This window comes from Grampus griseus (genome assembly GCF_964374135.1).
Source record: "Grampus griseus genome assembly, chromosome: 14".
NCBI classification, from domain to species: domain Eukaryota; kingdom Metazoa; phylum Chordata; class Mammalia; order Artiodactyla; family Delphinidae; genus Grampus; species Grampus griseus.
Genome location: NC_139008.1, coordinates 14,302,504 through 14,319,144, shown reverse-complemented (window position 1 = coordinate 14,319,144; position 16,641 = coordinate 14,302,504). Strand labels below are relative to the sequence as shown.

Sequence of the window (16,641 nt, the reverse complement as noted above, 5' to 3'; positions counted from 1 at the left end):
GGGATGGCGCCTGAGGCCTGGAGCTGTGAGAAGGAACAGGAGTGGGGGCCTGGCTGGGATCTCAACAACTGGCCGAGCCCGGTGGCTGCTTGCCTGTGGGACATCAAGGAGGAGTGAGTCAAGGCCGGCTTCAGCGTTTCCAGCCAGGGGCTTGTCCAAGTGGGGAAAGGCCCAGGAAGGAGTTAGGAGTTAGGAACACAGGCTTGGGCTGTCAGCCATGCAAGCTGAGGGCTGTCAGAGCAAGAGGACGTAAAGAGAAGAGCAGGGGTTAAAGACTATGGGGCCTTGTCAGGGGCGGGGGGATTCGGGCATAGGACCCCCTTAGGAAGGGAAGGTATGGGTGGTGTCGGGAACACTCTGTCTTCACTTAACAAGCTCCAGCGTTAATAGTTTAGCTGTCGATTCCCGTGTGAATTGATAGTTGCGGCAAGTCTGGAAATTGTGCACCCTGATTCCAGGAACCCAGCATTAAAATCCTCAGTAACTCAGTGCACATGTTTCTGGTTTGTTCTCTTTGTTTAGGATGACCGCTCATTAATAAACTTGCACCTCATGCACACCAGTTACTTCCTCTTCGTGATGGTAATAACGATGTTTTGCTATGCGGTTATCAAAGGCAGACCCAGCAAACTGCGTCAGAGCAATCCTGAATTTTGTCCTGAGAAGGTGAGCGGTGGGTGGGGTCTGACCCAGCATTGCACCAGAAGGTCCCAATTAGTCCTTATTCCATTTATTGTGGGTGATTCCTTTCCTCCAGCGAAATTACTTCCTGTCTTTTTATCAGCAGTCATCTCCCCTCAGCCTCAATTATGGTGTTGCATCTTCAACCATATACCCAGGCCTCAGCTGGGAAAAAAGTGTTCTCTAATCCCCACTGGCAAGCGGCTGACCCTGAGGGCTGCCTCCCCTCCGATTCCACGGGCTTGAGAAGTCACCTCCCAGAATGCTCTTCCGGGTTTCCAGACACATAACGCTGTATCGCAGCACAGTGGCTCTGCAGGGTCAGCTGCGTCTTGCAGGAGGCTCAGATTTCTATTCATTCCCTCCTAGATGAGGTCTATTTTCTTAGGGGTTTAATAGTTCCCCTGACTGATAATAGTTCCCCTGACTGATTGATAGATGTGTGCGGTGTGGCTCCCTGGGTTTGGGATAGGACCAGAACCTGGTAAGAGTGCTGGTGGGGCCGGGTCATCCAGGTTTTGCTGCGTGACTGGGCTGCCGTCTTGCTCTCTTCTAGGTGGCTTTGGCTGATGCCTAATCCCACGGCTGCCGTTTTCTGAGAGAGACTGAGAGAACCATAATCATTGCCTGCTGAACCCAGCCTGGGCCTGGACACTCTGTGAATACATTATCTTGCAATGTTGGGTTATTCCAGCCAAAGACATTTCAAGTGCCTGTAACTGATTTGTATATATTTATAAAAAATCTGTTCAGAAATTGGTCCAATGATGCACGTGCTTCGCACTGGGCACCGCCAGAACCCTTCAGCCTCACCTGCGGACTTGGCGGGATGATCCTGAGTAGCGCCGGAGAGGATTCGTGACCTCGCCGTCAGAGCAGGCCATGCTGTCTTTCCCAGGGTCCCAGAGGCGCTTCACTGCTGGTGGGGTTGAGGTTTGCTTTGGTTCTTGTTTCAGCCCGATCTGTACAGAATGTTCAAAACAGTCTGCACCTTTGATATGATACTGCATTTCCAAAGCCACCCCAATCCATTTTGTGGATTTTATGTGTCTGTGGCTTAATAATTATAGTAACAACAATAATACCTTTTTCTCCATTTTGCTTGCAAGAAAACATACCTAAGTTTTTTTTTTCCTTTGAAGAAAAAATAGTCACATTTTAATACTATAATTAAGACAGATTTGTGCTTTTATGTTGAGTAAAAAGTTAAATATTTAAAAGTCACCTACATGGTACAGATCCAAGTTTCATTTTCCACGTGGACAGCGAGGAATTCGGTCTTGAGTTGAGTTGGCACAGAATGTTCCACTGTCTTTTTCTTCTCTGTTGTCCCTTCCCTCCATTATAAAAGTTAAAACAGCTTCCTCACTCAAAAGGGCTTAAAAATGAAGTACACACGGCTCTAGAGTGAAAACGAGCTGTTCTCTTCTGGAATGCAGATGACAGTATGGAGAGAGAGGGTGATGAGTCGGTCTAATAGTTATGACAGGGTTTCTTGTTTTCTTTGAAGAGGGGATGGGTTTTCTTTCCTGGGTGTTCTTTGGTTTTTTGGCATTTATTTTTATGCAATTAACATTCTCAGAAGGAAATGGCAACTAGTAGTAGATCAGTAACATTAAGTAAACGATGCCTGTGAAATTTGAAGGAAAGCAATTCTGATTTGCCATTTATCGGGAAAACCAAAAGCGTTTTTCTTTCCTATAACATTTTGATGATCTAATTCCTTTATCCCTGTTTTCCTTCCAAACCATCTTCATTTTAAAAAACAGTTGTGCATCTTTTCCAGCCCTTTCTTGTTACTTGTATTCTTACCATTTTTCTTTTCCTTAATAGCTTTTTGCCTTAACCCATAGTCATTAATGATTTCTGTGTTCTCCCAAGCCATGTTATAGCAGAAGGGCAGTTAAAACCTTGGGCGCGACTGTCAGTCAGCACTTTTTTCTCTTAACTCCAGGTCTGTATTCTGTTCTAAATTAGAACCAGCCCTGCAGTCTGAAATATATTGGCCTAGAACATTTTATCCCAGGCTTTTTTTTTTCTTTTAATATCCAGGCATTCTTAAATGGAAAACATTTGTGGGCTTTTACTTAAGGTTGTTATTAAAATAATCATCATAGTAACTTGATATGTTAATATTCCTTTTTTTCCTTTTAGTATGTTTCAAGCGCAGTAATCATACTTGTCTATCCAGTTTTTTTATGATATGAGTTGCTTACATGATGCATGGCTAACCGGTTAATTTAGTTTTCTCTTTAGAGACTTTGAGACAAGATTGAGAAAGAGCCATTTGGCTTGGCCTTTAGAAACATCAGTATCACTAAGACCAACAGATTTAGAGGAAGCTGCTACTGAATTAATAAAATCCCCATGAAGTAGAGTTACAGGAATAGATTTAGAACTGGCAGAGTAATATAAAAGGAAGACAGGTGAAAAAAGTCACTTTCACTGGTTTGTTCGATCCAGCTTGTTGCTAACATTAATGGCCCTTGTTTTAATCACAGGGACTGGCTGGCATCTGTAGCCAGGGGAGCAGGGACACTGTTAGGCATGAGGAAAGGAAGTGCCAAAAATGCCTGGATGGTATGACTTGTCATGAGGTCGGGTCACTCACTTTAAAATCCAGCATTCTCCCTCGCAGGTGATTCTCAGAGATCTTCCGGAAACCCAGCGTCAGCCAGGTGTACAAAGGGAGGAGGGGAGCCCATGGGGCCTGGGCCCACTGACCCTCAGCAAGCCCAGAGGACCTGTTACTACCTGGGCACTAGCAGACAAGGCCTTGTCCTCTGCTGTCTCCTGCTGGAGGGCCTCAGGATGAGAAGAGTGTCACAGACAGGGTCTGTCTGCCATTCAGGGGTGACCCCGTGCAGGAACACTGGCTCATCCTCAGGCATCTTGGACCAGAGTCCAATAAAAGGTCAGCAACTTACTATTAAAATGGTTGTTTCAGATCATATTGATCTCTTTCCTTTTTCCTTTTGTCCTTTCACTGTATGACTTGAATCAGTTTTGATTCTATCTATCTATCTGTAAGTTTTTCTCGTCATTAGGAACCTGCCACTTCGGTTGCGTTTTCTTTGGCAGTACGTAGGGATTCAGCATCCTAGTTTTTCAACCCTCCTGCAGGCACTGTGGGGTTTCGAGGGCCAGCGAATCCATTTCACTTACCTTGCTGCATGATGGTCAGTAGCTGATCTGTTACGGCATTCACTCCCAAATTAATTTTCTGTGTTTGAAATATGTGCATATGTGCTTTCCAGAATAAAAAATCTGAATTTGCTGTGTCTCCATTTCCTTCTGTCTGATGGGTGTTTTCTAAGGGAAGAACACGTGCGGTAAGTAATTGGGGGTGTTCTGTAAGCTGTTCTTTCCAAGTGTCACCCGTCGTCAGGATGAGGGGCGGGCAGTGGTATCCTTCTGGGTCTCACCAAGCACACGGGTCTTCTCGCTGAGAGTACAAACCTCTTTTAGTGTATTGGACCAACAAGTGCTCGCAGAGCTGACTCAACTCCTGCCCAGAAGGAGGACGTAATACAGAGCGTGAGGAGCATCTGCACGGGGATGAGAGTTTAAAGACACCCTTCTTCTTATACACGCGCCCTCCGTGTGCACTCAGCCCGGGGCTCCAGAAGCCGGCTCTGACTTCCCGGCACAGAGCTCCCGCGTCGGCCGGGCCTGTTTTGCCAGGAAATGCATCCTCCGCATTTGTAAAGGGCAGTCATGTTCACTAACGTGAATTTTTCCCTTTCCCAGTGGGCAGGGGCTCTGTGGCTCTTCCCTCCCTCGCTCTCCAGCAGGGGCTGGGTGGTAGGGGCCAGCCTCTGGGTGCTCTGTGGGACAGGACAGTGCTGAGGACGGGACACCTCAACGGGCTTTTGCTTCTACCTCCTTCGCTTCGTCCTGCCGTCTCTAGTGCGTGGAACGCTGCTCCCTCCTCGGACTCGGAGGTTTGTGTGTGGTGTTTCCATCGCGATGCAGAAGCCGTTGGAGAATAAGAGCTCACATCTTCCTTCCCTACCGTCTGTAAAATCTGACATGGACCCAGCCCACAAGTCCAGTTGGAGATGGTGCTTTGTAAGCACCTCTTTGTCCTGGTGGGTGCACTGTGCCTGAAGGTCCTCGGACGTGCCCACTGTCCTTGCGGATTCCAAGAGAAGCGGAGTGAATGCACAGACCCGAGGTGTGCTGTGGAGTCCAGTCCAGCTCATTGTGAACTTACTTGCTGTCTTGAACAAACTCTCTCTCTGCCCGTCTGTGTGAGCCCATCTTTTTTTTTGTCGCTGAAGACCCCAAACTCCTTACACCATGCTAGTTGATGATGGATGAACTAGAGTGGTTTGATCATTGCAGGAGCAGATAGCAGGTTGAAGGGGGTTAAGTTTTGCTTTTGAGGTTATTCACCCTCTTTACTCCAAACTCTTGGTCAGTCAATAACAGATTTTTCTGGGGTTCTTCGTATGTGCCATCACCCATCCAGGAGCTAGAGGCACAGCAGCACGTAGACAAAATGCCTGCCCTCTGGTGGGGAGACGGTCCAGACACACAGAAATATATTTATAATCTCATGGCAGCCAGTGATGCGATCAGGAGGGTTACCTGGATGAGGGTGATGGCTGTGACACCTCAGCTGCGGTGGTCGCAGCAGCCATCTTGAGAGAGGTGTGCTTTGAAGGCACACAAAGGGGGGAATTCTGGCCTGGAGCATTCCATGCGGAGGGCAGAGACTGTACTCCTAGGGCCCTGGCTTACTATGGGGTGGAGGATGGGAGTCCTACAGGGATTTGTCTTCTTACCTGAGGACAAGATTCCTCCAGGCTGCTGACGGGGTGGCCACATAGGCATGGCAGGCCACAGGCTCTGCAGGGAGATGCTGCAGCGCCGTCTGGTCCAGGAAGGGTGTTCTCAGGACTGGAATCGGCATGGCAGGTCCAAACCCTGGCTCCAACTCCGACGGGCCACGTAACTTTGACTGAGTGGCTTAACCTCTCTGTGCCTGTTTCCTCATCTGTAAAATAAGGATAACCGTACCCACTTGAATGCAGTGAGGATTCAGGTTTGTTTTTTGGGGGTCATTTTTGGCCACACCGTGCGGCTTGTGGCATCTTAGTTCCCTGACCGGAGATTGAACCTGGGACCTCAACAGTGAAAGCACGGAGTCCTAACCACTGGACCACCAGGGAATTCCCAGGAGCAGGTTAACAAAGCGCTTCGAACAGTGCCTGGCACTCTGGAAACATTTAACAGTGTGCTGTGGAGGGTGTCCAAGAGCAAGGCTAGTGGGTCACCTCTGGTTACCTTTGGTAGATGAGAACTAACAAAGCAAAGAGATCTCCTCTAAGCTCTAGTCTTCCATCAACAGTGGTGTTGCCTTTGCAATGGGTTCCTGTCATTTGCTGAAGTATTTGAGAACTGATGTCTGAAAAGGATGCGTTTATAACAAACAAATTTCATGAAATAAAAACCACCCTCACCACACATAACACGCACTGATGTTCAGAATTTTTAGTTTCTTCTATTTAATTGAAAAACTGGGCTTAACCACGAAATTGATTGCATGGCCAACTTAAAGGCAGGCAGCCTGCAATTTCAAAAGCACTGTCCTAGTGCCAGCAGTAATAGTGACCAGGTCATCGACAGATGGTAGCATATGGGGAGGCAAGAGAACACGGTGTTTAGCAGCTTGGGTTTAGGATTAGGAACCGGATTGTCTGGGTTCAAATTCTGTCACTGCCAACTTTTCTCTTGGGGATCCTTGGGCAAGTTTCATTTATACTCTCTGCCACCATGTTTTTTTCATCTGTAAAAATAAGGATTGATAATAGCGTTTACTTTCTAGGGTTCTTGTGAGGATTCAGTGAATCAAAATGTGTGGAGCCTATAGAGGATAAATGCTGGTTGTAGTTGTGGAGGCCCAGAGTCAGCCTGCTTACCTAGATCCCCTCCATGCAGGGGATCTGGTGGGGGTGTAGGGGCCAGCACTTGGGGGTCAGTTGGTGGAAACAGGACCAGAGCTGAGCCCACGAGCCCTGTCTACTGTCCTATTCACACCCTCCCTACTTTCGTCCCTGGAAAAGTTAAAGGTTAATGGTGCAATTCCACCAGTGATCTGATCCATTGTACAGATTGAACTATGTGAAAGATGACACTTCTCATGACCTCTCTGATGGAAGATGTAGAGACTAGGACGTAGCCCATCTGCAGTCACGAGCACCCATTGATAAAGTGGGTACCTTGGGATGAGGCAGGGGAGTGATGTCGGAGACGCAGGGATCAGTCCGCTGGTTATGTACTGAGTTCTGGCCCTGCAAGCTCAGCCCCAAAGCTGCATGACACTGAGCCTTCCCTCCCCAGCAGCGCGAGGTCTGCTTTGAATGGAGAGCTTCATTTACAGAAGGCTGATTCACCCACTGGGGCTGTAGCTGGTAGGGTAGAGTCTGGATCCCAGCTGGATCCCAAGCTGTGTCCAAGGCTGAAAAGTTCAGTAATGCCTGGATATTTCTGGCAAAGTGTTGGGCAACTATAAAACAGGACAAATTTGTCTAAACCAGCCATTTCAGGGCGCTGGAAGTTGACCAAAGGCAAGTAAATTAAAAAAATTGAGAAGCATCTATTTATGGAAAAACTTGCTGAACTTCAGGAAAGAACACTGAGTATCTTGCCTGGAGCTGCTTCCATTTCCCTCCTCATCCCCAGTTTGTAGTGCTAGCAGGGTGAAGGTGTCTCTAAAAACTAGCAGCTTCATTGTTGGGCTTGATCTGGAGGGAAAGGTGAAAGACCCGTGTGCAATGGCATTGTCTGTAAAAATAGCAAAGTCAATAGGAAATGAACGGGGAAAGCCCACAACTTTGTTAGCCTGAGGCTGCAGTCCCACTTGGGGCAGGTGGCAGACCAGTGGACTCTATAGAAATTTACCAAGGAACTCCTGGAAAAGCGAGAACCAGAGAGGTTCCACACATCCCTGGTTGAACGGGAGGCTGTGTGCACACACACGGGAGACTCAAGAAAGCTCAAGCTCTGTGGTGGAAAGTAAAAGCGGGGATAGGCTTGAAAACAGATTGAATTTTGAATAGGATTCCCCACTCGGCCCCACACCTATGAGCAAAGGGTGAAAGCCTTACTGGCTCGAGTGTTTGATCAGAACCTCAAACCAGTCATTGCTGGTCTCCTGTGCTATACAGATCCAGGGGCAATCTCTCGGGAGTTTTTATTTTACAAAAAAATAAAAATATAAATTAAACTGAGCAGAGACATCATGGGCTACATACCATGGAGAAGATAGTTTCCACAGATTGAGTATAGGCAATTTACTAAAAGCAAAACAATAACATCAGCCTTGGAGGAAAATCAGAATCCACAGTTGCTACAATGTATTATCTAAGATGTCCACTTTTTGGGACTTCCCTGGTGGCGCAGTGGTGAAGACTCACGCTCCCAAAGCAGGGGGTCTGGGTTCGATCCCTGGTCAGGGAACTAGATCCCACATGCACGCCGCAACTAAGAGTTTGCATGCTACAACTAAGGAGCCTGCCTGCTGCAACTAAGACCCAGTGAGCTAAAACTAAGGAGCCCACGTGCCGCAACTAAGACCAGGCGCAACCAAATAAACAAATATTTAAAAAATAAAACGTCCACTTTTCATCAACAAAAAAAGGAAAGTAAAATTAAAGATACAGTACCATTTACAACAACTTAAAAATGTTTAGGTATATCAAACTACCACTGGCATTTTTCACAGAACTAGAACAAAAAATTTCACAATTTGTATGGAAACACAAAAGACCCCGAATAGCCAAAGCAATCTTGAGAACGAAAAACGGAGCTGGAGGAATCAGGCTCCCTGACTTCAGACTATACTACAAAGCTACAGTAATCAAGACAGTATGGTACTGGCACAAAAACAGAAAGATAGATCAATGGAACAGGATAGAAAGCCCAGAGATAAACCCACGCACATATGGTCACCTTATCTTTGATAAAGGAGGCAGGAATGTACAGTGGAGAAAGGACAGCCTCTTTAATAAGTGGTGCTGGGAAAACTGGACAGGTACATGTAAAAGTATGAGATTAGATCACTCCCTAACACCATACACAAAAATAAGCTCAAAATGGATTAAAGACCTAAACGTAAGGCCAGAAACTATCAAACTCTTAGAGGAAAACATAGGCAGAACACTCTATGACATAAATCACAGCAAGATCCTTTTTGGGGAGGGAGACGCAAGAGGGAAGACATATGGGAACATATGTTTATGTATGACTGATTCACTTTGTTATAAAGCAGAAACTAACACACCATTGTAAAGCAATTATACCCCAATAAAGATGTTAAAAAGAAAAAAAAGATCCTTTTTGACCCACCTCCTAGAGAAATGGAAATCAAAACAAAAATAAACAAATGGGACCTAATGAAACTTCAAAGCTTTTGCACAGCAAAGGAAACCATAAACAAGACCAAAAGACAACCCTCAGAATGGGAGAAAATATTTGCAAATGAAGCAACTGACAAAGGATTAATTTCCAAAATTTACAAGCAGCTCATGCAGCTCAATAAAAAAAAACAAACAACCCAATCCAAAAATGGGCAGAACACCTAAATAGACATTTCTCCAAAGAAGATATACAGACTGCCAACAAACACATGAAAGAATGCTCAACATCATTAATCATTAGAGAATACAAATCAAAACTACACTGAGATATCATCTCACACCAGTCAGAATGGCCATCATCAAAAAATCTAGAAACAATAAATAATAAATGCTGGAGAGGGTGTGGAGAAAAGGGAACACTCCTGCACTGCTGGTGGGAATGTGAATTGGTATAGCCACTATGGAGAACAGTATGGAGGTTCCTTAAAAAACTACAAATAGAACTACCATATGACCCAGCAATCCCACTACTGGGCATATACCCTCAGAAAACCATAATTCAAAAAGAGTTGTACCAAAATGTTCATTGCAGCTCTATTTACAATAGCCCAGAGATGGAAACAACCTAAGTGGCCATCATCGGATGAATGGATAAAGAAGATGTGGCACATATATGCAATGGAATATTACTCAGCCATAAAAAGAAATGAAATTGAGCTATTTGTAATGAGGCAGATAGACCCAGAGTCTGTCATACAGAGTGAAGTAAGTCAGAAAGAGAAAGACAAATACCGTATGCTAACACATATATATGGAATTTAAGAAAAAAAAATTTCATGAAGAACCTAGGGGTAAGACAGGAATAAAGACACAGACCTACTGGAGAACGGACTTGAGGATATGGGGAGGGGGAAGGGTGAGCTGTGACAAAGTGAGAGAGAGAGGCATGGATATATATACACTACAAAATGTAAGGTAGATAGCTAGTGGGAAGCAGCCGCATAGCACGGGGATATCAGCTCGGTGCTTTGTGACCGCTTGGAGGGGTGGGATAGGGAGGGAGGGAGGGAGGAAGATGCAAGAGGGAAGAGATATGGGAACATATGTGTATGTATAACTGATTCACTTTGTTATAAAGCAGAAACTAACACACCATTGTAAAGCAATTATACACCAACGAAGATGTTAAAAAAAATGCTTAGGTATGAATCTAGCAAAAGCATATATAGAACATATATGCTGAAAACTATAATATACTGATAAAAGAAATCAAAGAAGACCTAAATAAATGGAGGGACATATCATGTTCATGATTGGAAGACTCAACATAGTAAAGATGTCACTGCTTGCCAAATTAAAGATATAATACAATTCCTATCAAAATCCTAGCAATGGTTTTTTTAGACATAGAAAAGATTATTTAATTTATAATTAATTTTTATAATTTTATAATTATATAAATTTATAATTTTTAATTTATAAATTAAAATTCATAAGGAAAGCCATAGGCCCTAGATATCTAAGGTAATCTTGGAAAAGAATAAAATCACCCAAATAAGCCTTACTATATAGCTACAGTAATGAAGACAATAGAGTATTGGTAGAAGGACAGATGCATAGATCAATGAAATAGAGGAGCCCAAAAATAGACCCACACAAGTATGCTGCTGGATTTTTAAAATATAAATCTATAATTTTATTAAGACGAACTGACAGTGTTGGTACGAAGTTTACATTTAAAAGTTTTCACAGAAACCTAACACATGCCTTTTACAATGGAGTTCTAGATGCAGGTCTAGATGATGTCAAGAACTGATGGATCTCATGAGTCATGACAGCATTTGGGGTTTTAGTTAATGCTTAGGATTAAAAAAAAAGTTTTGTTTTAAAGTGAACCACTGCCCCAGTGTGAAAATTTAATCTTCTCCTGAGACCAGGGCTTTTGAAATCATTCAACTCTTGAAGTGCTTCAGTGAACTTGTGCTGTCAGAGACTGAACTCTGCCACCAACGGTTTCAAAGTTCAAAAAACAGAGGCTCCAAGAGTTTTCCACCCTAAGAGCACCGGCCTTTGTCTTTCCCTACTCTCCCACCTCCTGTACCACCCTCTGCCCTTCCCCAGATACTTCAGCCAGTGGCTTGGATGGAGAAGCTGATATTTATAACCTCATGACTGGAGAAGAAAGGGTCTTCTTGTCAATTTCAGGAACCAGCACCTCTAGGACAGAATGACCTGCCTGTGTATACACTCCAATAAGACTTTTCCTCCTCAGCCGGCTTCAATCCCCCAAAATGGCAGCTTCGGTAACTTCGTAACTGGCTTAGTCCTTTGCTGGGAACAGCATTATGCTGAGGCAGGGAACACCTTGGCTTCTAAGTTTCAGGCATTCGCAGCTTACAAACGATCTCTCACAGTCCTCATTTAGGTTGCCAATGACATTTTTTGAAAGGATAAAATATTCTGGACACAGAATCAAATCATCGTTAGTTGTTCTTTCCTTTGTTTCACCATTTACCCAATCAGGCCCCAGATTTTAACAAAAATGACCCTAACCCATCTCCCTTCTTTCCCACCCCATCCCTCCCGCCCCAAATAATACACCAGTAACGGCCAAAAACTACATCCATGCTATGCTGTAAAAATGCAGAGCTAACACTATTGGGAAGAAGGCTGTGGGTTGTGGAGATGCTCTTTGAAGATCTACAGTATCTTCTGCTCTCCCACATCCCAGCCTGCAAGTTTTGTCCTATGTAGAAGGCCCTTTGCCTTTCTCAGTGAAGTTCAGAATGGGTGGCCTTGAAACACTGACCGTCCTTCCCCTCCACTGGGATGGGTGTGCAAACTATACAGCATAGAGCAGCTTTAAAGCACTTGGGCTGCTGTAGGGCACAGAAACTATACTGGCTCTTCAAAGGACATCTTCTCAAGCCACCTCCATGGTGTCAAGACAAGTAGAACTCCTTTCCCCACTCGAACCCCACGGTCAGACGTGACAAGGGCTGGTACTCAGGAGAGTTAATTCTTGTCATCTTTTTTGTCATCATCCTCTGAGGGGTAGGAATGCCACGTCAGCCTTTCCTCATAGGAGGATATGACAACCTGTGGGCACTTGACATTGGCTTCCTTGGCAGGGCCCAGGTCAGCCTCATCAGTTTTTCCATTTCATCAGGAAAATGAGTTCTCCACTGGAGTCTATAGCTCCAATAATCCACTCCAGTTCCAAACCCTGAGTAAAGCCTCGTGGCTTTTCTGACTCTTCTTTCTTCTTTGGTTTGCTCTCCTCCCCCTTATCTTCCGAATCAGAATCAGCTTTGCGTTTGCCCCCCTCTGATTTGTCTGTCTCGTGTGCTGTTTCCTGTGACTGCAGGAACTCGGCAATGAGGTCGGGGCAATCCAGGTTTTCTTCTGGCTCCCATGTGTCGTCCTCATCTAAGAACCCCTTCCGTTTTAGGAGGTACTCCACTTGGCCCTTTACCACTCGATGGTCGAGAACTTTTTCTACCACACATTCTTTTTCCTCTTCTTCTAGCACCTCCTTCACTTGCTGCTTGTTTTGTTTTTCCCCCACAGTGCCCGCCAGCTTTCTGCTATAAAGGGTGACGCTGCTCAGAGCAGCGCCCACGAGCCTCAGAAGAATCAGGGCCACGCTACTGGCGCTTTTTTTTGAGGAAAATAATTATTTAACAAGTAAACATGAAAACAATGGTTAAAAAGTCATGGCACAGACACATGGTAAGTCATTTATAGACATTTAGTTAAGGTTATTAGGAGTTTTAATAAGCTAGGAAAATGCTTACATTTTTTTTGAATTTCTGAATTTTATTTTATTTTTATACAGCTGGTTGTTTTTCTTTTTTTTTCAGTAAAATTTTGCAATTTATATCATTCCTGTCCATTTCTTTATTTTTTGAATTTTATTTATTTTTTACACAGCAGGTTCTTCGTAGTTATCCATTTTATACATATTAGTGTATATATGTCAATCCCAATCTCCCAATTCATCACAGCACCACCACCTCCCTCCACCGCTTTCCCACCTTGGTGTCCATACATTTGTCCTCTACATCTGTGTCTCTATTTCTGCCCTGCAAATCGGTTCATCTGTACCATTTTTCTAGGTTCCACATATACGCATTAATATACGGTATTTGTTCTTCTCTTTCTAATGTACTTCACTCTGTATGACAGTCTCTAGGTCCACCCATGTCTCTACAAATGACCCAGTTTTGTTCCTTTTTATGGCTAAGTAATATTCCATTGTATATATGTACCACATCTTCTTTATCCATTCGTCTGTTGATGGGCATTTAGGTTGCTTCCATGACCTGGCTATTGCAAATAGTGCTTCAATGAACATTGGGGTGCATGTGTCTTTTTGAATGATGGTTTTCTCTGGGTATAGGCCCAGCAGTGGGATTGCTGGGTCATATGGTAATTCTACGTTTACTTTTTCAAGGAACCTCCATACTGTTCTCCATAGTGGCTGTATCAATTTACATTCCCACCAACAGTGCAGGAGGGTTCCCTTTTCTCCACACCTCCTCCAGGATTTATTGTTTCTAGATTTTTGGATGTTGGCCATTCTGACTGGTGTGAGGTGATACCTCATTGTGGTTTTGATTTGCATTTCTCTAATGATCAGTGATGTTGACCAGCTTTTCATGTGTGTGTTGGCCATCTGTATATCTTCTTTGGAGAAATGTCTATTGAGGTCTTCTGCCCATTTTTCGATTGGGTTGTTTTTTTAATATTGAGCTGCATGAGCTGTTTATATATTTTGGAGATTAATCCTTTGTCCATTGATTTGTTTGCAAATATTTTCTCCCATTCTGAGGGTTGTCTTCTCATCTTGTTTGTAGTTTCCTTTGCTTTTAAGTTTCATTAGGTCCCATTTGTTTATTTTTGTTTTTATTTCCATTACTCTAGGAGTTGGATCAAAAAAGATCTTGCTGTGATTTATGTCAAAGAGTGTTCTTCCTATGTTTTCCTCTAAGAGTTTTATAGTGTCCAGTCTTACATTTAGGTCTCTAATACATTTTGAGTTTATTTTTGTGTATGGTGTTAGGGACTGTTCTAATTTCATTCTTTTACGTGTAGCTGTACAGTTTTCCCAGAACCACTTACTGAAGAGACTGTCTTTTCTCCATTATATATCCTTGCCTCCTTTGTCATAGATTAGTTGACCATAGGTGCATGGGTTTATCTCTGGGCTTTCTATCCTGTTCCATTGATCTATATTTCTGTTTTTGTGCCAGTACCATATTGCCTTGATTACTGTAGCTTTGTAGTATAGTCTGAAGTCAGGGAGTCTGATTCCTCCAGCTCATTTTTTTCCCTCAAGACTGCTTTGGCTATTTGGGGTCTTTTGTGTCTCCATAAAAATTTTAAGATTTTCTGTTCTAGTTCTGTAATAAATGCCACTGGTAATTTGATAGGGATTGCATTGAATCTGTACATTGCTTTGGGTAGTAGAGTCATTTTCACAGTATTGATTCTTCCAACCCAAGAACATGGTATATCTCTCCATCTGTTTGTGTCATCTTTGATTTCTTTCATCAGTGTCTTATAGTTTTCAGCATATAGGTCTTTTGTCTCCCTAGGTAGGTTGATTCCTAGGGTATTTTATTCTTTTTGTTGCAATGGTGAATGAGATTGTTTCCTTAATTTCTCTCTCTGATCATTGTTGTTAGTGTATAGGAATGCAAGATATTTCTGTGCATTAATTTTGTATCATGCAACTTTACCAAATTCATTGATTAGCTCTAGTTTTCTCGTGGCATCCTTAGGATTCTCTATGTATAGTATCATATCATCAGCAAACAGTGACAGTTTTACTTCTTCTTTTCTAATTTGTATTCCTTTTATTTCTTTTTCTTGTCTGATTGCCATGGCTAGTTCTTCCAAAACTATGTTGAATAATAGTGGTGAGAGTGGACATCCTTGTCTTGTTCCTGATCTTAGAGGAAATGCTTTCAGTTTTTTACCATTGAGAATGATGTTTGCTATGGATTTGTCATATATGGCCTTTATTATGTTGAGGTAGGTTCCCTCTATGCCAATTTTCTGGAGAGTTTTTATCATAAATGGGTGTTGAATTTTGTAAAAGTTTTTTTCTGCATCTATTGAGATGATCATATGGATTTTATTCTTCAATTTGTTAATATGGTGTATCATATTGAATGATTTGCATATATTGAAGAATCCTTGCATCCCTGGGATGAATCCCACTTGATCATGGTGCATGATCGTTTTAATATGTTGTTGAATTCTGCTTGCTAGTATTTTGTTGAGGATTTTTGCATCTATATTCATCAGTGATATTGGTCTGTAATTTTTTTTTGTAGTATCTTTGTTTTGTTTTCTTATCAGGGTGATGGTGGCCTCATAGAATGAGTTTGGGAGTGTTCCTTCCTCTGCAATTTTTTGGAAGAGTTTGAGAAGGATGGGTGTTAGCTCTTCTCTAAATGTTTGATAGAATTCACCTGTGAAGCCATCTGGTCCTGGACTTTTGTTTGCTGGAAGATTTTTAATCACAGTTTCAATTTCATTACCTGTGATTGGTCTGTTCATATTTTCTATTTCTTCCTGGTTCTGTCTTGGACGGTAATACCTTTCTAAGAATTTGTCCATTTCTTCCAGGTTGTCCATTTTAGTGGCATAGAGTTGCTTGTAGTAGTCTCTTAGGATGCTTTGTATTTCTGTGGTGTCTGTTGTAACTTCTCCTTTTTCATTTGTAACTTTATTGATTTGAGTCCTCTCCCTTTTTCTTGATGAGTCTGGCTAATGGTTTATCAATTTTGTTTATCTTCTCAAAGAACCAGCTTTTAGTTTAATTGACCTTTGCTATTGTTTCTTGTTTCTATTTCATTTATTTCTGCTCTGATCTTTATGATTTCTTTCCTTCTGCTAACTTTGGGTTTTGTTTGTTCTTCTTTCTCTAGTTCCTTTAGGTGTAAGGTAGATTGTTTATTTGAGATTTTTCTTATTTCTTGAGGCAGGCCTGTATTGCTATAAACTTCCCTCTTAGAACTGCTTTTGCTGCGTCCCATAGGTTTTGGATCATCGTGTTTTCATTGTCATTTGTCTCTAGGTATTTTTGATCTCCTCAGTGATCTCTTGGTTATTTAGTAACGTATTGTTTAGCCTCCATGTGTTTGTGTTTTTTACTTTTTTTTCCCCTGTAATTGATTTCTAACCTCATAGTTTTGTGGTCGGGAAAGATGCTTGATATGATTTCAATTTTCTTAAATTTACTTAGGCTTGATTTGTGACCCAAGATGTGATCTAACCTGGAGAATGTTCTGTGCGCACTTGAGAAGAAAGTGTAACCTGCTGTTTTTGGATGGAATGTCCTATAAATATCAATTAAATCTATCTGGTCTATTGTGTCATTTAAAGCTTCTGCTTCCTTATTAATTTTCTGTTTGGATGATCTGTCCATTGGTGTAAGTGAGGTGTTAAAGTCCCCCACTATTATTGTGTTACTGTTGATTTCCTCTTTTATAGCTGTTAGCATTTGCCTTGTGTATTGTGGTGCTCCTACGTTGGGTACATATATATTTATAATTGTTATATCTTCTTCTTGGATTGATCC

At 42.7% G+C, this 16,641-nt stretch overlaps 1 protein-coding gene and 1 pseudogene across 2 annotated transcripts in view; one reads left to right on the top strand and one right to left on the bottom strand.

Annotated features, from left to right (window-relative positions):
• TMEM248 (transmembrane protein 248) overlaps nucleotides 1-3,956 on the top strand; it is a 31,994-nt gene extending 28,038 nt beyond the window's left edge. Inside the window, exons 6-7 of the mRNA XM_082671168.1 lie at nucleotides 523-666; nucleotides 1,238-3,956. Coding sequence (XP_082527294.1) covers nucleotides 523-666; nucleotides 1,238-1,258 — 165 coding nt within the window. The 3' untranslated portion in view covers nucleotides 1,259-3,956. The remainder of the gene's footprint in view (nucleotides 1-522; nucleotides 667-1,237) is intronic.
• An 8,106-nt stretch (nucleotides 3,957-12,062) lies between these two features.
• The window catches only part of LOC309832249 (chromobox protein homolog 1-like), a 37,068-nt pseudogene continuing 32,489 nt past the window's right edge, over nucleotides 12,063-16,641 (bottom strand). Inside the window, exon 2 of the transcript in view lies at nucleotides 12,063-12,703. The product of the transcript in view is annotated as a chromobox protein homolog 1-like (transcript). The remainder of the gene's footprint in view (nucleotides 12,704-16,641) is intronic.